Here is a 23,785-nt window from a genome sequence, read left to right as displayed (position 1 = left end):
TGACAAGTAAAATGAAAGAATATTTAGAGAATAAAGAGTCTGCTCCATATGGTAATTATTATCTCAAAAGAAAACTGAAAGCACATTATGAAGACTCATTAGTATTTTCAGAAAATATGAGGGATAGCGGAACAGATTCTTCGGTCATATTTCAAAAATGTACCAAATGGGGATGATGACTCCAAAAAGAAAGAAATTATAGAAACTGCTGCTCGTTGATAAAAAGTGATGTAAAGACCAGTGTGTCTTCAAACGATGCCGTTTATCCAGAACCACCAGAACTGAAGCTCATACCTGCACTAAAGTACATTCCTGATTCCCTTCGGTATGCTACTTGATTTACTCTTTGTAGGAAAGAATTCAAAACAAAAGATAGCTAGCACTGGTCAATGTATTGTCCAAGCTATTCGGCCGAGGGCTGTATTGGCCCCCGTTACAAATTGGGCTCTCCGCTCAGATGTATCATATGTATCGGTCCAAATTTCTGATAGATACCATCTGGTCAATGGGATTTGGTAGTTCAGATTCAGAAGTGCAAGGGTTTGAAAAAAACAAAACAACGCTGATACCGTTGCTCCTGACATACTGGGTACTGGTGCAGAGCTTCTAGACACGAGCTTGCTTTTCGCTGTCGATAACGTTGAAAATAACATATTGATGGCCAGGGTACTTTCCATGGGATGGAAATGATAGCCGCATTAACACCAGGCCAGCATGTTAGTCGTACTGTCCCTAGAAAAAACAATTGTTGAAATTGTTGAATATCGCTTTGCTAAGCATTTGTACCATTCAGTAGTAGTCTTTAAAGAATTGCAAATACCCGAGGTGTCATTGATATATTGTGGGAACTATCTTTCACCTATAAACAACCAGTACCCCAGTGGCAAGGCATGATGCATTTGATTCATAAAGACTTCCAGCATCCAGGACAGTCATCCATAGTTTTCCTGCCAATGATTGACTTGTATCCTGGTGACAAATCATGAATTTTGTCTACTCCGGAGTACCTGCACATCCTTGCCCGTAAGAGTCATATACCAACCATCGTTACTTTTGATCAACCTTTATATTGGAAGGCATCCGATATCCTGCATGACTCGCACAAGAATAGCCACCTGAGAGATATCACAATTCGACTAGGGTGTTTTCATACCATTATGAATCTGCTAGGAGCAATTGGAACCATTATGAATGGCTCTGGACTGGAGACTCTTTGAGGAGGTCTATGGAGAGACTGCGGTTGTGCATATGGGAGATGGGAGATAACAACTCTATATGCCAATGCCATACTTCCGATAAATTGTCCTGTGCAGCTAGTGTAGTCAACCTAGCCCGACAAATTGTACACACCAATAATAGACACTTACCTGAAAAATGAACATGTATTTTGGGATAATTTATTCTCTGAACAAATTAAATTACTTTAAAACCCCATAGTTACCGAATGTTGATTTCACGTGTTTGTCTACATAAAGAATTCCACTTACATCCGTCCGTTACTGTTGTTTTTGATAAAGAAAAGTTTCAAAGCATCATACATCTTCTCAATGATAATGCTATATTTGAGGATGGGGATCAAATAATACAGCAAACTATTGGTTTACCAATGGGAACTGACCCCGCCCCCATTTATGGAAATGCACATTTATATAAATATGAATTCTGCTTTCAGGATCATAAACGAAAAACTGATTACAAATTAGCTAAAAGTCTAAACTATACCTTCGGTATTTTCGACAAATTGGACAAATTTGGTTTTAAATTAGTAAAATACCTATCAATTTATAGTAACATACCAGATACCACGCTATATAGTGTGTTCTATTCACAAGCATTACGATTGTTGACAATATGTAAAGATAAAGAACTATTTCTTTCCTGAATAAAATCTCTTTATTTTAAGTGCACTGCCAAAGGCGGTACACAATTACGCATTTTAAAAGAAATTTTGAAACTTCCATTTCTTCAACATACTAAGTCTGACATTTCTTATGACCACATCTCCAACTTTACCTGAGCAATAAGGCTCCTTCCCAAACACAGAATTGAACACAGGAAATGTTCTCAAAAACGCAACCTGACTTCTGAGATGGTAATATGTTCCCCGTGATTTTTATGTAACTCATGCTTCACGTGCTGTTCACCGGGACCAGCCCTATAAAATGCAGCCCCATACCTGGTTAAATTATTCACACTACAACGTCAGCAGTATGCCACGACTCACGACAGCTCAGAGGAACCAGGCGCTTTTAAGATTCGACGCTGGCCACACTGCCGAAGATGTTGCCAATCACTTCCAGGCCAATGTTCAGGCTTCAGCAACGCTTTCGGGCCACCAACACCACGAATGATCACCACCGAACTGGTAGACCAAGAGTTACCAGAAGGCGACAGAACCGCCAAGTTGTGCGACAGCACGTGCAGAATCCCTTCACACAGGCATATAAGACAGCACGTCAGATAGTGGGAACGCACGAAAGTGCCGATACAGTGCGCCGGAGTCTCACCAGACAGAACATCCATTGCCGTAGACCTTACCGTGGGCGGAACCTCGCCCCTCGCCATCGACGTGAACGTCTATAGTTTGCCAAACAACACCAGAACTGGCGATACAGGCAATGGGGAACTGTTATGTTCACAGATGAGAGTCGGTATTGCGTATCAACTGCAGATGGCAGGACCAGAATGTGGCGTCGACCTGACCAGCGTAATTCTGACCAATGTGTCATGGAACGAGACTCATGGGGAGGTCCAAGTATAATGGTTTGGGGTGGAATCGGTCTGAACCAGAGAGTGGATTCTGTGTTGTTCCAAAATCTTGGTCCAGGGAGAGGAAGCGGAATCACAGCAGTGCGCTACATCGATTCAGACCCCACGTCATACCGCATTTCGCAGGTCATCGAAACAACGTTTTCCCGTGCTCACACCGCCAGAGTTACTCGGCACTTTCTACAGCAGAACGGTGTCAACGTTATGCACTGGCCAGCCCTTAGTCAAGATTTAAACCCGATTGAACATCTTTGGGCTGAAATTCAGGGGAGACTTAATAACATCGTAATGAGACCAAACACAGCCGATGGATTGCGCCAGGCTTTTCTCAGAGTGAGGTTCCAGGTGCCAATGCCGTTCATCAATCGTCTGGTCCACTCCATTCACAGACGCTGCCAGATACTGATGTTTAGCTGTGTACAGACTCTAAATCTTCTCGTAATGTCTTGAAATTGTGATGAATTATTCACTAATGTGTCAACATACTGTTCACAAAAAATTGCTTTGATCCATTTAGTAAGTCGTTTTCTAGAATGATTTGATTTAAGTGCCTCTCTGATTTTGAAATCGTACTGACGTTTTTTTGTTGTTTTTTTTTTTTGGGGGGGGGGGGTGCTGTTTAGTATATTTACATACCTTGAAAAACGATACAAGTTGGATGGTATGAGGCTCTGTGAAGTGATGGGGAGGGATATTTAAATTCCAGTTATCATGCTACACACAACTGAAAAGCAAACTAATTTCTCCTTTCAAATCTATAAATTATTTTCTGACAAGTTCACATTTACCTACCTTGAAAAGTTACATCGTACTATAAAAACTCCCTGTTAAGTGATTTGAGTGGTTATTTAATGTCAAAATACTGATCCTTATACGAAATTCCAGATATCAAGTTCCTTACCAATGCAAAGTATTAATCTTTTCAAATCCGTAAATTATTTTCCGACACATGTATTAGCAATCACGTGATTTCATTACGTTCGTCTGATCATAGATTGTGTGCCAAGTTGATTTCAGTCGACTTCCGTTAGCCTCACTTTCCATGTGTACAGAAAAATCGCTGAAAGTGAGGATTTCTCTTTACAGCACGGAGCCGGACATTGTTTACACTCAGTCGCCGCCTTTATATATTAACATCATGTCCAAAAAAACCTGCCATTTGCAAGCTGAATTTACAAGAGCGGTTGATTGACTTAAGACGAAGAGAACCCCTGTTTGTACGCCAGAAAGTAAACATCCCGTTGGCACTCATGTCCGCACTTCTTGCAAGAAGAAACGCCGCGGAAAAGCGCGCTTTCGGTGAGGATCTTTGTTTTCAAAACAACGATTGGTTGTTGTTAGATATTACATTTTAGCCACACAACTACACTTAAGCATATTTCCTAATCAGGGCTTCAATAACGCAGAATGGGGGAATCGTGTGATAGCGCACGATTGTGAAATAACGTGTATATGATTATCGTGGTCAACTGGCGTAACGTTGTTAAATCTGTGCTCTGCTGGGTTTTTGTTATTGGAGGGTAGCAATATATTAATGATAACTATAAATATTACCTAATGTACAACTATATGGCGCCCTCTCATAGTTATTAATGAGATTATCCATGGCACTGAGTAACGAAGATCTTGTAGCTAGATCACATGGTTGTAACACTCTGTCTAAACAAGCTATAAAAATATCCACTTGTCTGAAATGTTAAAAACATATACATTACAATAACATTAGAATTGTAAATAAGGTTGATGGCCTACGGAGCTCAATGAACGGGCCTTTTTGTAAATCAACGGAATGATAAGGCGTCGAGACGAGTATGCGTAAATCAGTGTATGCAGCAGCTTCCAGACTACATATCACTATTTCTGAAATTTTAAAAACATATACATTACAATAACATTAGAATTGTAAATAAGGTTGATGACCCACGGAGCTCTATGAACAGGCCTTTTTGAAAATCAACGGAATGATAAGGCGGCGTCGAGACGAGTATGCGTAAATCAGTGTATGCAGCAGCTTCCAGACTACATATCACTATTTCTGAAACACTTACAGTAAGCTTATTTACAATAACTTATGCTTATGCTTTATTCTAGACATCTTGAAGATGCACTTCCACGAAAGTATTAAAAGGGCAGCTATTTCCAATAAAAGTGTGGCATATCTTGTGGACAGAAGAGACTCTCAATCTTACTATAAAATTGATGGATTACCTAATGGGAGGCCCACAGGACGAAAATGGAAGGGTGTTACTAACACAAAAGGCTAATCCAATATGGCGGCCAAAATCCAAAATGGCGACAGCAATTAGCGCGTGTTAAAATAGGAACTAGAGTCCACACTGATCACGCGACAGCTTATCGACACGCGACCTTGTCAGCCATGTTAGTTCCGGGGAGTTTGAACGTAAATACCCGGTGCCATTATAGTTAATTGTATATGTTACAAGTCCCTTCGTTCAATACCAGTTCTCGTGATACGAGACATCCTGGTTATGGGTATTGTAATGGCGGTATGTCAATTAAATTATCAACAGTTGCCGCTGTCTATGTTTGTTCCTGTAGTGCCCCCTACTAATCTGTTGTGGTGGCTGATTGTACAAGTGGATCTATTCCTTACGTCTACGTGAACTGCAGGACTCGGCAAACAAGAAAAAACAAGAAATATCAACAGGCAGGTTGCAGTGTACTGCAAATAGATTTCTGTTGGCTCGCGTAGAAGCGCGCCATCTTCTTTATAATTTTCAAGACGAACCCCCATCAATACGCCCCAAAGCAACGTGTTTTGATAGAATCCAGAGAGAGGATTGTATTCCATTTTTATTTCCGGGTTGTTTTTTTTCCAAAAATTGTGTATATTTGATATTATAAAAAGTAGACAATTGATATAATATTGTCCAATAGACATGTCCTGAGATCATTAGGACCCAAGACGCGTTAGCGTCGCGGGTTCTAATGTAAAATTTCAGGGCATGTCTATTGGACAATAACACCCCTCTAAATGCGAAACAGGAGGTGTTTATCGATATTGTAACATGCTATTTTTTAGAATTTTTAAAGAACTTGTGTTAACTTCAAAATTCGTCCCACTGCAAATCGATTTTAGTGACGTAAAAACCAAAGAAATCAATTTTGAAGTAATGAAAACGTCGTGACGTAGGGGGGTAACTGGTTGCTCATGTTAGATTTGGCTCGCTTATCGTCTGGTTGCTATAGTAGCCGTATGAGTTTAGACACACAAAAAAAACATAAAATTCTCACTTCATTTTTTTAAAAGTACTTTTTGAAACAAAATTTATGTTTCTGTAATAGATTTTTGAATATTTTGTGGTTTGTAGCTGTTACCTGACAAGGGGGTTGGCGTTTCAAGTTCATCTTCGGACATATCTCCAAATATTTCATCTAATGTACCGAGATCAAAATTGATTGTCTTCCGTTGTGGTTATCGCCATTAAAGTAGTACGCATAATATTAATACGCAGTGATTTTTCTAATTTAGAGGGGTGTTATTGTCCAATAGACAGTGTCTAATCGACCAATCAAAACGCAAGATTCACTCTTAAGCATGTTACAATATATAATATATATAGCATAATATTGTAATTATTTTGAAATGTTTAATTTGGGTTTAAATTTGTCAATAAAATATTGTTCCTTCAATCTCATTTTCATGGGATCTGAATACGGCATCTTAAAGAAAGGGTATATTTTGAACTCGCTTTTACCGCAAATATCAAGGTGCTCACTTTAATAGTAAGTGCACAGGACCGCACCACACGCAAAACAAAAATCCACAAGATAAACCTGCGGACAAGACAGAAAACAGACATTGCACCAAATAAACAAATATTAAATCAAGTGAATGGATCTTGGGGCCAGCCGTAAGCGTCCACTGCGCTGTACAGTCCCGGGCCTGTAGTGACACAGACTTCACTCAAATTTGAAAATAATCAGGAATACAAAAATGACGTAACAGAAATAATGCCACCAAAGGGATCTTCCTTAAATTTGGATCCCTATTATGTTGTCGATGTACAGTTCGGCACAGCCATTACATTTTATGACATATAATACATGAGTTACTTTACAGTTCATACTTTCATTGACAAAAAATTCTTTTCCACTGTCAAATATAAATGATTTACTTTCAATTAAATATCTACACGTGCCGCAATTATCCCTTCCACTTTTTACAACTTCCTTAATTGGACTGAATGATGAAAATTTAGCCCTAAAATTTGTGTATGAATAAGTTTTTTCAATTTTTTATCTTGTTGAAGTAGTGGAAAATGTGTTTTAATTACGCTGGAAAAATTAGGATTGTGAGGATTAAAGGTGGTGACAAATGCAATTATATTGTGATTTGTATCTTTTATCTTTACCTGCCTTAATTCTGTTAACGGTATTTTACTAGCCCTTTGAATTCCGTCATTAATTAATGCGGAGGGATATTTAGTCCTTGGATATTTAGAATTAACCATTGCTACGAAAGTAGAAGAAACATATATATATATATATATATATATATATATATAGAAAAATGAGGTTTCTAGAAAAGAAAAACTAATTTCATCTTAGCTAGCGCTTTCACCCACTACGGGGATCATCAAATATATATATTTGCATTATACTAAAATCCATTTGGAAAGTAATGCTTAACTTTTAATGTTATTCATTTCTAACTAAATTGAAGTCAAAGTACTGTCATGACATGTACTTATAAATGTGATCTTAAATTGATCATTAGTAATACACAATATGGTAAAGATATTTGATATACACGTTTCGAAAGACTGTAAGAAAGCAACAATGGAAATTTATGAAAAGCCATACAACAGTTAACTTGTTATTGAAAATACTTGAAAGATTACTTATAAACAGTCTATGAATAACGTTATTATTCACAATTTATCCGAAAGTTATTCCATTTAAATATATTAATATTATAATCTATTATATGTTATCTTGGAATTTTCTTAAAGAAATAATTAAGTGTCGTTTACGGTGGGATTTTGGAGTGGAGGTGGCTGTAAACAGATCGGCGTCTAACAAAGTTTGTTGTCTTAAGGTTGTATTTGGCCCGAGCAGGATTATCTAGTGAATTATGAATCGAAACCGGCCTACTTTTATGGATTAACTAAAATCTACAAAAGTAAAGAAATTCAGCAACAAGTAGAGAAACAGAATTCCGAGGTAATAATATAGGCCAACTAAACAGAAAAAAAACGTCAGTACGATTTCAAAATCAGAGAGGCACTTTAATCGAGTCATTCTAGAAAACGACTTACTAAATGGATCAAAGCAATTTTCTGTGAACAGTATGTTGACACATTAGTGATTAATTCATCACAATTCCAAGACATTACGATACGAAAAGGTTTAGAGTGTGTACACAGTCTATACATCAATATCTGGTGTGTCCACCGCGAGTGTCAATAACAGCAGCGCAGCGTCTGTACATGGAGTGGCCCAGACGATTGATGAACGTCATTGGATCAAACCAATTTTCTGTGAACAGTATGTTGACACATTAGTGATTAATTCATCACAATTCCAAGACATTACGATACGAAAAGGTTTAGAGTTTGTACACAGTCTATACATCAATATCTGGTGTGTCTACCGCGAGTGTCAATAACAGCAGCGCAGCGTCTGTACATGGAGTGGCCCAGACAATTGATGAACGCCATAGGCACCCGGAACCACACTCCCAGAAAAGCCTGGCGCAATCCATCGGCTGTGTTTGGCCTCGGTACGACGTTATTAAGTCTCCTCTGAATTTCATCCCGAAGATGTTCAATCCGGTTTAAGTCCAGACTAAGGGCTGACCAGTGCATAACGTTGACACCGTTCTGTAGACGTTCACGTCGATGGTGAGGAACGATCTACCGTAAGGTCTACGGCAATGGATGTTTTCTCTGGTGAGACGTCGGCGCACTGTATCGATACTGATGGGTCTTCCGTGTGTTCCCACTGTCTGACGTGCTCTGTCCGATGCCTGTGTGAAGGGATTCTGCACGTGCTGTCGCACAACATGGCGGTCTTGTCGCCTTGTCTACCAGTTCGGGGGTGATCATCCGTGGTGTTGGTGACCCGAAAGCGTTGCTAAGGCCTGTAGATGTCCGATCTGGAAATGATTGGCAACGGCTTGGTCAGTGTGGCCAGCGTCAGGTCTTCCAGGCGCCTGGCTCCTCTGAGCTGTCGTGATTCTTGGCATGCTGCTGACGTTGTAGTTTGAATGATTCAACCAGATATGGGGGTGCATTTTATAGGGCTGGTCCCGGTGAACAGCACGTGTAGCATGAGTTACATGAAAATCATGGAGAACACATTACCATCTCAGAAGTCAGGTTGCGTTTTTGAGTACATTTCCTGGGTTTAATTCTGTGTTTGGGAAGGAGCTTTTTGCTCAGGTAAAGTTGGAGATGTGGTCACAAATATACAATAACAACTTTTGGCAAGTTTTATGCAATCCGTCTATTCAGATTAACATACCAAACTGACGTTGTTTTTTTTTTGCGTAAACAATATTTTATTTCAGAATTTATGAAAAGGGAACAGGCAAAGCCTATATCACCCCTCTCCTCATACAAGGAATATAAAACATATAATATACAGATCTCCTATGTACATATTATAAAATAACGGTGAAAATCATATAAGTTAAATAATTTATATACACATTATTTAAAAAAATGACAAAAAGATGAAGTGCTGTTTTATAGCATGATAAAAGGGTTCTTTAAATAGAATCAGATATTGAAGCGTCTGGTGACATCGAAGTATTCGTGAACTATTTTAAAGATGTTATTAGATGTAACCTGATTATCTATGCCAAAATGAAGTGGTTTAATTGATTGCTGTTGTGATGGTAAAAGATGTATTGTATTTTTTCGTGCATCTGAATACAATGGGCACCAGCGGAGAAAATGTTCAGAATCTTCAAAGCGATGACCACAGCTGCATGGTGGATCCTCGGAGATATATCGTAAAATTTATGCCCATTTAGGTGGCTACAAGAAAGCAGCAATCTACTATGTACGACCTATTTCTTTCTTTTGTCCTGTAGAAATGAATTTGGAATAATGAGATCGTTTAGTTTTAGTTTTTGTTTGAAAGTAGTGAGAGACGGAGAAATTCTTATATTGATATCAAGTTTGTTCCATTACCGTCCAGCAATTAGTAATATACTTTGATTTTAACAGATCTCTAGTCTTCTTGTACACCAGCGATCGTCTATGAGTTAACTCTTCGTTAACAAATATTTTAGGACTACGTCCTTCGTTGAAGGGTTTTAATTTACGTTTGTTGCCAAAAACAGCGACCCTGTCACGATAACTAATAATTTTGACAATGATATCCCTGGTTTTATTAGGAACACGCTTTCCAGCTTGATGGCTACGTCCAATGTGGATTATTGTAATTTGTGGAAATTCACCACCCAGTATTTTATTATTAATTAAGTCTAATACTAAGTGGTCCGTATTTTCTGTATTATTTTCTATCAGACCAGAAAATTTAAGTCACGTCCTTCTTGAGTATTGCTCAAGGTCATCTTGTCGTTCTGCTAGTGATGAAATTCTTTCAATCAGTGGCGTTGTTAGAGTAGGCTGGATGAGGGTGGCCAATTTATTTACTATTGCGCCCCTTTTTAAGAGTTCAACTAAAACATATCGTATGGATTCATCATCCTTTATCACGCTATCCAAGAAATTAGTTATACTGCGGTTGGCAGAATTTGTACTTGAATGGTTTGGTTTGGTCGTTTTTTTCTGTTTTTACCCATTATATGTAGACGCTTGCTTGTGTTCACAAAATAAACGATACTCACAAAACCTCGGGTGAGCTGTATTCGGACAGTATATATTCAAGAAAGTTGATTTTGTATATATTGTTTTGAAATATATGCATAATCTGTGTCACTGAGGTATAACAATCATCATACCTATTCATGTTATCACTGAACTTACTGGAAAAACTCTATCCGGCTATCTACTCGACCTCTTGGTTACAAGGTTGTTTTAAAACTATTTCGACAATAACCGAGAGGTAGTGAATGACAAATCTTTCAAAAAAGACAGACAACGATGCAAGTGGAGGCAAAACACCGTTAATTTTACCATTGACTTCAATGTTAATTCTGTCTCTTTGCCCGGCTCCAACTTTCCAAAAGATTTTCGTTGGGCTGAATGCTTTTCACTACAGAGAAACAAATGGTCATGTGTTTGCATCAAACTTTGTATGAGGTTGACAACCAAAACTTTGAGATATACAAACTTGAATAGCATACCAAAAACATGTAACTATTCGCCGCACATATCACCGTAACCAGTCTGTTAACTCTGTTATCGGTCCACCTCTAAACCATGAATATGTGACAAAACCTGTTGGAAAATGTTAATTCAAACCCATTTTCGTCCATTCTAGAGCTAAATAACAACAAAAATGGGCATGCAAAAGGGAAGAAAAGAGAGAGAGAGAGAGAGAGAATTGCGGGTACGAATATGATACAATTTAATAGTGGTCTGCCTTCACGTGAAATGTATTACTTCTCTCCCCTGTAAGCGACATTATTTAAACTGTGATTACAATATCAATTGATAATTGTGGATATCTACGTTTCTGCTTCATTTTAATAAAGTGTTTACAAGGTTGGATAAAAAAAACTTGATACAACTGCTTTTATACATCTTCACTCGATTAGTTCACTCGATTTCACTGACGACTGTTTCAGTCCAACTCATTTCTTACTAGGTTTGCGCCATGTCCGTAGCATAGTTTTGATTCGGTCTGATGTATGGAAACACCTGACCTAGCTAGGTAACTGTATTTTACCTCTTTGAAACTTGATATATACAAATATACCTTAATTTTCAAAAAAATCTTAAGCATACATTACGCAAGAGCTAAATCTGTCTATTGCATGTCTTTCTTTAGGTCTGAATTAACCTATTCAGACCATAATCAACTCTAGATCTTTAGTGGATTATGAGCAGATTTACTGTATAACTTTCCTTCATAATTTAACGATTAACTGGATACTCGAGACTATGCTGTTTATCGTACTGACTTTAGTAATGATGATCGAGGCTAAGTTCATAGTGGATCAATTTGAATGAAGTTTTCAACAAATTGCCTTTACATTATCTAGTTTTTAATTATTATAGTGAGAACTGCCAACTCGTTATCGACTCTCCCATAATGTATCTTTAATCAAGTCAAAAAACTAAAATTATTGGGCTTATTTTTTGTTACCCCTAAGGTCTATATCTCAAAGAATGTAAGAGATATCGATCAGGGGTTTCAATTTTTGATGGAAAACGATGTGACTGCTACTCGGAAAATCAATTTCCAAAGTTCTACCTCGAACGGAAGTGGTCCAAAAAGGGCATCAATCTTTTGGAAAAAGTTTGGTTTTTGCTTTAAAGCATTTCTGAAACTTCTGGTACAGAAAGTTAAATATCCACACAACTTGTTAAAACTATGCCAACAATGATCCAAAGACCGGAAGTTGTCGAAAAATATCCGAAATTTTGAACAAAAAACAAAAAAAGGAAGAAAAAAAACCACAACAAAAAACCCCAAACAAATGGTGCTCTTGCCAAAAAGTGATTACTACGCCAGATTTCGCCGAACCAAAACAACTAAAAATTCATTGGCTAGTCTGAATAATAGATGATTTGATCTGATGACATCCAAATGATACAAATTCGATGGTTAGGCAACAGATAATGGGACGCTGAAAATCTAGTATTTTCCTTTCTGGAGCCTATTCAGATGCGTTTATCTCGAAAACTACTCTTATTTCTTTTTTTAAAACTTCTGTTACTCAGAGTACTATCGGTATTCTCCCATAAATCTTATATCTCAGAATCTAACCATGGGATCTTTCTGAAACGTTCACCTACCCCCCCCCCCCCCACACACACACACACACACACACACACACAAGAATGAGTGGCGTCTGTGGATTAAAACCATTTTCAAAACATTTTACGAATTCGAAATCAGCGAAAAAAACTAACAATGCATAGTCGTAACTTTGTTAAATTTTGTTTGTCTATTTTACTAATTCTTTTTTCTTTGAGTACCTTGAAAAAATTATTTTCCACATGCAATTTCAGACTTTCGAATTTCTAAAATTCGTCACTGTGATTTCGTCCCGGAAGTTGAGACCAAATTGACAACTTCTTAATATCTGCACGATTTTCATGAAATTTGGAATGTAAGGAGATTTTACTGATGCGACTTGAAAAATGTCATTAGAAATTTCTTAACTGATCCCCCCTTGGACCAATTGCGGATCCAAATTTTCAAAAAAATCGACAAAATATAGGTCAGATTGCCTTGAATTTTTTTGTTCTATACTAGATAAGTCATTACTCATGCGTAAACAAAATATGACATCTATCGATCGAACCGGAAGTGCCACCATCTTGAAACGTTAAAAATCCCTAAGGCTTTTGCGATATTTTACTGACATACATGAATATTTTTTGAATCCTTGAAGGAGTGCCCAAAAAACGTTTAGAGCAGTATTTTGATATACGTCAAATGATGGTCACCATTTTGAATTAAATATGAAAAATAGTGAAAAATTTACATTAACGGGCTTGTAAAAAACACAAGAGGTCGTAGTTTCTTGAATTCGTCTTCTATTTCTGAAACAAATACATTTCTAGATAGCCGGGCTCACGGTCAAATTTTTCGTATTTGAAAAATTCAAAATTTCGAATTTCTACTTTGACGTTTTTAGTGCCGACAAAATTCTTTACGGGTAAAAAAATCCGCATTAACGACTTGCGAATACTCGGAATAGGCCGTAGTTTCGTGAATTTGTCTCCTATTCCCGAAATTAATACATATCTGGTTAGCCTCCTTCCAGGAATGGGTGGTGGCTATGGAATGAATATATTTTCAAAACGTTTTACCAATCTGAAATCACCGAAATTTACTGATGAAAAAATTGACCTACATAGCTGTAACTTTGTGACTTTTTGATCTATTTTACTAATTCTTTAAATCTACTATTTTCGAATTTCGAAAATTACGTCATTTTCTCATCCCAGAAGTAAAAAGCAAAATGACAATTTCTTGAATATTAGTACAATTTTCATAAAATTTGGAATGTAAGAAGATTTGTTTAATCCAACTTCAACGATGCCATTAAAAATTTCGTAACTTATCTCTCCTTTGAGAAATTGATGGTCAAAGTGTTCAATAAAATGGGTCAGATTGCCTTCAAAATTTATTTCGGTACTAGCTAAATAATTACTGATGCATACACAGAATATGGAGTTTGTCGATCGAACCGGAAGTACCACCATCTTGAAACGTGAAAAATCCCAAAGGCTTTTGCGATATTTTACTTACAGACATGGGAGTTCTTGAAGGAATACAAAAAAAAGTTCAGAGCAGAATTATTATTTCGGTCAACTGACGCTGGCCATTATGAATTGAATATGAAAAAAAGTGAAACACCCACGTTAACGGGAGTGAAAATAAACGGATTAGGCCGCAGTTTAGAGAATTCGTCTCCTATTTTCGAAATAAATATATTTCTGGATAGCCGGCAACTGGTCGAATTTTTGGTATATGCAAATTTGAAAATTTCGTATTTCGCCTTTGACTTTTTTCGTACCGACAAAGTTGTTTACAGGAAAATTTAATTCAAAGTTATCTCATTTAATCTTTCGATATTTTCCTGCCTTTTTTTAGTTCTTTCCCGCCCTTTTCATTTCATTTTCTCATCCGTCCCGTTTTTAAATATTAGTTCCGTTCAAAGTTATCTCATTTAATTTTTCGATATTTTCCTGCCTTTTTTTTAGTTATTCCCCGCCATTTTCGTTTCATTTTCTGATCAGTCCCGTTTATATACAGCTTGTTCGATTTTTCTGAAATTTCTGGAACGGGAAGTCAATCCGATACAAGTCTCAGTTATTTCTCAGATAATATTTTCGCCGGGGTGAAATGTTTCTACGGTAATTTCCGATTTTAGAATTTCGAAAATTCGTCCCTGTGAGTTATCCCTGGAAGTTGAAACGAATTTGACAACTTCTATAATATTAGCACGTTGTTTTAATGAAATTTGGAATGTAAGTAAAGACTAATGTGACTTGAACAATGACATTAGAAATGTTTTTTCTCTACTAGCTAAGACACAACTGATGCGTACACAAAATATTCACTAAGGCTTTTGCGATATTTGAAGGCATGCCAATAAAATGTAGAGAGCAGAATTTTGATTTCGGTCAACCGATGCTCGCCATTTTGAATTGAATATGAAACATAGTAAAAAACAAAAAACACTTTAACGGGCTTGAAAATAAACACAATAGTCTGTAGTTTTGATAATTTGTCTCTTATTTCCGAAATCAATACATTTGTTGATAGTCTAACACATGGTCGAATATTTGATATTTCCACTTTGACGTTTTTCGTGCCGTTTCTTGAAGTCGTGTTTCATTTCAGGTACATGAAAATTTCAAAATCTCGAATTTCCACTTTAAGGCTTTACCTTCCGACAAAGTTGTTTACATGACATTTTTTCCCCTTAATTTTGGAAAGCTTTCATATATGCCTGACAGATCTAGTTACGTATTGTTTATGTAAGTGTTTTTATTACTTATTGTTTCTGAAAGTGTTTTTTTTTTATGTGTGTGCGTGTGTGGGGGGTTGGGCGGGGGTTGCAGCCAAAACTGAACATGGTGCAAACATTCTGAAAATATTCTGTCAACGTATGACATATATCTTCCATTTTCAGAGACCTTGTTCGATAACATTTCCAACTGTCTGTCCGTCATATTGGATTTGACAAAATATCGTTAAATCGATATTCAGCTTCGATTTTGATTCCGATTTTCGAAACCTTTTTTTTTGTTTTGAACCTACTACAAATGGCAACAATCCTTAGGGGGCCGATTTTTTTAATTTCGATTTTGTTTACTTCCGTTTTTACTTTGGATTTTGTTCGACTTTCCACCTAACCTTTCCATGACCCATGACCTTTGTCATATTTTTTGTTCTTTTCCTGCAAATCTTACATCTCAGAATCTAACCATAGGATCTTTCTGAAAGAATGGGTGGTGGCTTTGGAATGAATATATTTTCAAAACGTTTTACGAATCCAAAATCACCGAATTTTACGAACGAAAAAACTCATAATGCATAGTCGTAACTTTGTGGTTTTTTGACCGATTTAACTAATTCTATTTTCTATGAGTACCTTGAAAAAAAATCATTTTCACCTGCAATTTCAGATTTTTGAATTTCGAAAATTCGTCGCTGTCATTTCTTCCCGGAAGTTGAGACCAACTTGACAACTTCTTTCATGAAGTTTGTAATGTAAGTAGATGTTAAAGATGCGACTGGAAAAATGTCATTAGAAATTTCCTAACTGATCTCCCCTTGGTGAAATTAAGGATAAAAGTTTTCAAAAAAATCGACAAAATATAGGTCAAAATGACTTGATTTTTTTTCTGTACTAGCTAAGAAATTACTGATTAGTACACAAAATATGGAGTTTGTCGATCGAACCGGAAGTGCCACCATCTTGAAACGTGAAAAATCCTTAAGGCTTTTGCGATATTTTACTGACAGACATGAATATTTTTTGAATCCTTGAAGGAATGCCCGAAAAATGTTTAGAGCAGAATTTTGATATACGTCAAGTGATGGTCACCATTTTGAATTGAATATGAAAAATAGTGAAAAATCTACATTAACGGGCTTGTAAATAAACACATTTCTGGATAGATTGGCTCATGCTCGAATTTAGGATTTCGCCTTTGACGTTTTTTGTGCCGACAAAGTTGTTTTCGAGTGAAATATTCCCATTAACAGCTTGAAAATAATCAAAATCGGCCGCTGTTTCGTGAATTCGTCTCCTATTTGGGAAATTAATAATTTCTGGTTAGCATCCTTCCAAGAATGGGCGGTAGCTTTGGAATCAATAGATTTTCAAAATGTTTTACGAATCCGAAATCCCCAAAATTTACTGATGAGAAAATTGACCTACATAGCTGTAACTTTGTGACTTTTGAATCTATTTTACTAATTCTTTTTTCTTTGAGTACCTTAAAACATTTACTTTAAATCTGCTATTACCGATTTTCGAAATTCGAATATTACGTTATTGACACCTCATTCCGTAAGTAAAACGAACATGACAACTTCTCGAATGACAACTTCATGAAATAAGGAATGTATGTAAGTAGATCGGGTTGATCCAACTTCAACGATGTCATTAGAAATTTTCTACGTTATCTCCCCTTGGAGAAAATAATGATCAAAGTTTTCAAAAAAATCGACAAAATATAGGTAAGATTGCCTTGAAGAGATTACTGATGTGTAGACAAAATATGAAGTCTATCGATCGAACCGGAAGTGCCACCGTCTTGAAATGTGAAAAATCCCTAAGGCTTTTTCGATATTTTTCTTACAGACATGGGAGTTACATTTTTAGAATCCTTGAAAGAATGCCTAAAAAAAGTTCAGATCAGAATTTTGATTTCGGTCAAGTGATGGTCACCATTTTGAATGGACGTACGTAAAAATAAACACAATAGGCCGTAGTATGTTCAATTCGTCTCCTATTTCTGAAATTAATACCTTTCAGGATAGCCGGAATCAGGGTCGAATATTTTGTGTTTGAAAATTTCAAATTTCGAATTTCCACTTTAAGGCTTTACCTTCCGACAAAGTTGTTTACAGGACATTTATGTCTTTAATTTTCAAAATTTACAAATTTAACCTAAATATTCGAACAGCTCAGGTCAATCTGATTAGTTCCGTTCAAAGTTATCTCATTTAATTTTTCGATATTGTCCTGCCTTGTTTTAGTTCTTTCCCGCCATTTTCATTTCATTTTCTCATCCGTCCCGTTTTTAAACGACTTGATCCTTTTTTCTGAAACTTCTGAAAAGGGAAGTCATTCCGATTACAGCAATACAAGTTTCATTTATTTCCCTTTATTTCTTCTTGTTCTTTTTTCTTTTAAGATACTTGATATAATGCATATGACACGTGACGATGAATATGAAAGCTTCCATATCTGCATGGGACAGTAGCAGATCTAGTTATTATTATTTTTTTTTTTTTTTTTTTTTTGTTTCTTTTAAGATACTTGATATAATGCATATGACACGTGACGATGAATATAAAAGCTTTCATATCTGCATGGGACAGTAGCAGATCTAGTTATTATTATTATTGATGGGTTGTTTTTTTTTGTGTGTGTTTTTTTACAAATCGGAATTCTCAGAATGTAACCATAGGATCTGTCTGAAACTTTTAACCCCCCCCCCCTTCTGAAAAAAGAAATGGGTGGCAGCTTTTGATTAAATATATTTTCAAAACGTTTTACGAATACGACATCACCGAATTTTACGAACGAAAAAACTGACAGTGCATAGTGGTAACTTTGTGGGGTGGTTTTTTTTACCTATTTTATTAATTCTTTTTTCTTTGAGTACCTTGAAGAAAATCATTTTTGTCTGCAATTTCAGATTTTCGAATTTCGAAAATTCGTGGCTGTAATTTCGTCCCGGAAGTTGAGACCAACTTTAGCTAAGAACGTGAAAAATCCATAAGGCTTTTGCAATATTCTACTTACAGACATGGGAGTTAATTTTCTGAATCCTTGAAGAAATGTCTAAAAATCTATCGAATCAGAGTTTTGATTTCGGTCAACTGATGGTCACCAAATTTCATAATTTCGAATTTTGCCTTTGACATTTTTCGTGCCGAAAAATTTGTTTACGAGTGAAAAATTCACATTAACGGCTTGGAAATATTCGGAATAGGCTGTCGTTTCGTGAATTCGTCTCCTATTTCCGGAATTAATACATTTCTGGCTAGCTTCCTTCCAAGAATGGTAAGTGGCTTTCGAATCAATATATTTTCAAAACGTTCTACGAATCCGAAATCACCGAAATTTACTGATGAAAACATTGACCTACATAGCTATAACTTTGTGACTATTTGACCTATTTTACTGTTTCTTTTTTCTTTGAGTACCTTGAAACATTTACTCTAAATCTCCTAATTCTGATTTTTGAATTTCGAAAATTACATCCTTGATATTTCGTCCCGGAAGTAAAACCAAATTGGCCACTTCTTTAATATTAGTACTAGTTTTATGAAATTTGGAATGTTCGTAGTTCTCATTGACTTAACTTCAACGATATCATTAGAAATATCCTAACTTATCTCCCCTTGGAGAAATTAAGGATCAAACTTTAAAAAAAATAGACAAAATATAGGTCAGAATGCTTTGAATTTTTTATCTGTACTAGCTAAGAAATTACTGATTCGTACACAAAATATAGAGTTTGTCGATCGAACCCAAAAGTGCCACCATCTTGAAACGTGAAAAATCCCTAAGGCTTTTGCGATATTTTACTTACAGACATGGGAGTTGCATTTTCCGAATCCTTGAATTTTGGTATTTGAAAATATCACAATTTCGAATTTTGCCTTTGACGTTTTTCGTGCCGACAAAGTTGTTTACGAGTCAAAAATCGCATTAACTTCGCGAGTTTTTGATCGATTTTAATGATTATTTTTTCTTATTGAGATTTTTTATATGACCCAGATCTAGTTATTATTATTATTTTTATTTTGTTGGGTTTTTTTCCTGCAGATCTTATATCTCAGAATTTAAATAGAAAAAAGTAGGTCAGATTACCTTGAAATGTATTTTGTGTACTAAGACACTACTGATGCGTGCACATAATCTGGAGTTTGTTGATCGCACCGGAAGTGCCACCATCTTGAAACGTGAAAAATTCCCAAGGTTTTTGCGATACTTTACTTCCAGACATGGGAGTTACATTTTCTGAATCCTTGAAGGAATGCCCAAAAATCTACCGGAGGAAAATTTTGATCTTGGTCAACTGATGGTCGCAATTTTGAAAAAAGTGAACAATTCACGTTAACGGACGTGGAAATGAACACAATAGACCGTAGTTCGGAGGATATGTCTACTATTTTCGAAATGAATACATTTCTGGATAGCCGGGATCAGGCTTGAATTTTTGGTATTTGAAAATTTCAAATTTCGGTTTTGACCTTTTTTGGTGCGCCAAAGTTGTTTACAAGACAATTCATTTCTTTAATTTTCAAAATTTACAAATCTGACCTAAATATTCGAACAGCTAAGGTCAATCTGATTCCAAAAATATATGTTCCATTCAAAGCTACCTCATTTAATTGTTCGATATTTTAAACGGCTCGATCGGTTTTTCTGAAACTTCTGGAACGGGAAGTCAATCCGATTTACAGCAATACAAGTCTCGGTTATTTCCTTTTATTTTTCAGATCAGTGAAATGGTTCTAGCTATATTTAAGCTAATAACTTCGCGAGTTTTTGACCTAATTTAATAATCATTTTTCTTGTTGAGATTATTTATATAACTCATGGCATGTGACAGGAAGTGACCGTGAATATGAAAGCTTTAATATCGGCCTGGTAGATCTAGTTATTATTATTATTATTCTTTACCTCCAAGGCCTATATCTCGAAGACTGTAAGATATATCGATAAGGGGTTTCAATATTTGATGGAAAACCACGTGACTTTATCTTTCTTTCTTTATTTCAAGGCAAAGCAAATCACTTGCTATAGCCAACATCGGTACATAGAATATATTTGGTGATTATTGCACAACAGAAAAGGAATATAAGGAACATAATATAAAAATAAAATAATAATGATATATATACTATTCAAAAAAAGTAGGGGATATTTGATTTTGGGGGCATAATACTAAAATATGCAAATGACTACGAAAAAAGTCACTATAGAACCTAACAGAAGAAACATTTCCAGTTACATGTGACGCCCAAACGCACCAATAGCTACCGCATGGAATGCAGGTGATGCTTGGGATCATCATGGGGGTCCAACCCAAGATTTGCACGACTCTGACTTTGAATGTTACAGTCATTGTGGCATTGAATTCCAGGGTGGAAACATCAGTTTAATTGTTTTAGTGACCAGAAAACAAATTTTGATATGCGTCGGCTTACCCAAAATGAAAGGTTACGTGCCCTTGGCATGCTACAGATCGGCACAACACAGGCGGTTGTGGCGCGGACGATGAATGTTTCTCAGTCAGTCATAAGCAGGCTATGGTCCAGATACCGTGATACACAATATGTACAGGACAGACCACGCTCAGGTCGACCAAGGGCGACAACTCAAGCCCAGGATCGATTTATCCGTACCTTGGCCTTGAGAAATCGTGTCATCACAGCAAATCAGATCAGCGCTCGTCTTCAAACAGACACTGGTGTGAGAGTGAGTGGCCAGACGATTCGGAATCGACTGCATAGGGGTCACCTTCGCGCCCGACGTCCTCGTGTGATCCCTTGTTTGAGAGATCATCACATTCAGGCAAGACGTCGTTGGTGTAGGGATCGTCAACACTGGGATAATCGACGCTGGAGCAATGTGATGTTTTCAGATGAGTCAAGGTTCACTGTTGATTTTTTGGACAGACGTAGGAGGGTGTGGCGTCGTCGAAACGAGCGCTTCCAAGACGTTAACGTCATCAGACATGATCGATTTGGGGGTGGTTCTGTTATGGTGTGGGGAGGCATACCTGTTGCTGGAAGAACGGCTTTACATGTTGTTGCAGGGCGTGTTACAGGCCAGTACTACCGGGACAACATCTTGGCAGTCCATGTTGTGCCGTTCGCACGACGTCATGGCCGCCGTTTCATCTTCCAGGATGACAACGCAAGATGTCACAGGGCCAGGATCGTTACAGGTTACCTCCAACAACAGAACATCACCACATTACCTTGGCCAGCACTGAGTCCCGACCTCTCCCCCATCGAGCATGTCTGGGACATGCTTGGACAGAGGTTACGTCAACGTCAACAACGTCCTGCCAATGCCCAAGAACTTGCTGCTGCGTTGCAACAGGAATGGGACAATCTGGACCAAAATGACCTTAGACGTCTCATTAGGAGTATGCCACGTCGGATCAATGCTTGTTTGGCAAACAGAGGAGGATTTACCCGTTACTGACTTGGTTGTGATGCTGTGGTAACTTTGCTGTTTGACCCCGGGTATCATTTTACCCTTATAATGGTCAGTCTGTGCCTTACTTAGTCTAACGATCATTTGGAATAAATCGATGAATGTGAACTTCATTTCATTTTGTCATTTGTTTCTTCGCCAGTTTCATTAGGTGACTTTAATAACACTTAAAAATCAAATATCCCCTACTTTTTTTGAATAGTATATATACTATTCAAAAAAAGTAGGGGATATTTGATTTTGGGGGCATAATACTAAAATATGCAAATGACTACGAAAAAAGTCACTATAGAACCTAACAGAAGAAACATTTCCAGTTACATGTGACGCCCAAACGCACCAATAGCTACCGCATGGAATGCAGGTGATGCTTGGGATCATCATGGGGGTCCAACCCAAGATTTGCACGACTCTGACTTTGAATGTTACAGTCATTGTGGCATTGAATTCCAGGGTGGAAACATCAGTTTAATTGTTTTAGTGACCAGAAAACAAATTTTGATATGCGTCGGCTTACCCAAAATGAAAGGTTACGTGCCCTTGGCATGCTACAGATCGGCACAACACATGCGGTTGTGGCGCGGACGATGAATGTTTCTCAGTCAGTCATAAGCAGGCTATGGTCCAGATACCGTGATACACAATATGTACAGGACAGACCACGCTCAGGTCGACCAAGGGCGACAACTCAAGCCCAGGATCGATTTATCCGTATCTTGGCCTTGAGAAATCGTGTCATCACAGCAAATCAGATCAGCGCTCGTCTTCAAACAGACACTGGTGTGAGAGTGAGTGGCCAGACGATTCGGAATCGACTGCATAGGGGTCACCTTCGCGCCCGACGTCCTCGTGTGATCCCTTGTTTGAGAGATCATCACATTCAGGCAAGACGTCGTTGGTGTAGGGATCGTCAACACTGGGATAATCGACGCTGGAGCAATGTGATGTTTTCAGATGAGTCAAGGTTCACTGTTGATTTTTTGGACAGACGTAGGAGGGTGTGGCGTCGTCGAAACGAGCGCTTCCAAGACGTTAACGTCATCAGACATGATCGATTTGGGGGTGGTTCTGTTATGGTGTGGGGAGGCATCACTGTTGCTGGAAGAACGGCTTTACATGTTGTTGCAGGGCGTGTTACAGGCCAGTACTACCGGGACAACATCTTGGCAGTCCATGTTGTGCCGTTCGCACGACGTCATGGCCGCCGTTTCATCTTCCAGGATGACAACGCAAGATGTCACAGGGCCAGGATCGTTACAGGTTACCTCCAACAACAGAACATCGCCACATTACCTTGGCCAGCACTGAGTCCCGACCTCTCCCCCATCGAGCATGTCTGGGACATGCTTGGACAGAGGTTACGTCAACGTCAACAACGTCCTGCCAATGTCCAAGAACTTGCTGCTGCGTTGCAACAGGAATGGGACAATCTGGACCAAAATGACCTTAGACGTCTCATTAGGAGTATGCCACGTCGGATCAATGCTTGTTTGGCAAACAGAGGAGGATTTACCCGTTACTGACTTGGTTGTGATGCTGTGGTAACTTTGCTGTTTGACCCCGGGTATCATTTTACCCTTATAATGGTCAGTCTGTGCCTTACTTAGTCTAACGATCATTTGGAATAAATCGATGAATGTGAACTTCATTTCATTTTGTCATTTGTTTCTTCGTCAGTTTCATTAGGTGACTTTAATAACACTTAAAAATCAAATATCCCCTACTTTTTTTGAATATATATATATATAAATAAAGTAGTTTCAATATCTAAACATGTCATGAAGATAGTACAACAGTATATACAAGAAAGTTCCCAATAGGTGTTTAGTTTCATTTTTGGGTGTTTAATAATTGATTACGTAATTTCATACTTTGATATAGATATTTTCCTAAATAGATTATATGTTTATGTTTGGTGTTCGTTAAAATATTTTTGAATTTATGTAAAGAAGGAAAGGACCAAAATCTGCGATG

General features: G+C 37.4%; 1 protein-coding gene across 6 annotated transcripts in view; it reads right to left on the bottom strand.

Moving 5' to 3' along the window:
- LOC126825410 (uncharacterized) overlaps positions 1-23,785 on the bottom strand; it is a 186,140-nt gene that overhangs the window by 106,717 nt on the left and 55,638 nt on the right. For all 6 annotated transcript variants that reach the window (XM_050555095.2, XM_050555093.2, XM_050555094.2 and 3 more), the window contains exon 3: positions 4,324-4,457. In XM_050555095.2, the coding sequence (XP_050411052.1) occupies positions 4,324-4,457 (134 nt within the window). The remainder of the gene's footprint in view (positions 1-4,323; positions 4,458-23,785) is intronic.

The sequence above is a fragment of the Patella vulgata genome, chromosome 6 (assembly GCF_932274485.2).
Source record: "Patella vulgata chromosome 6, xgPatVulg1.2, whole genome shotgun sequence".
Classification (NCBI taxonomy): Eukaryota; Metazoa; Mollusca; class Gastropoda; family Patellidae; genus Patella; species Patella vulgata.
This window is presented reverse-complemented; position numbering and strand designations above follow the sequence as displayed.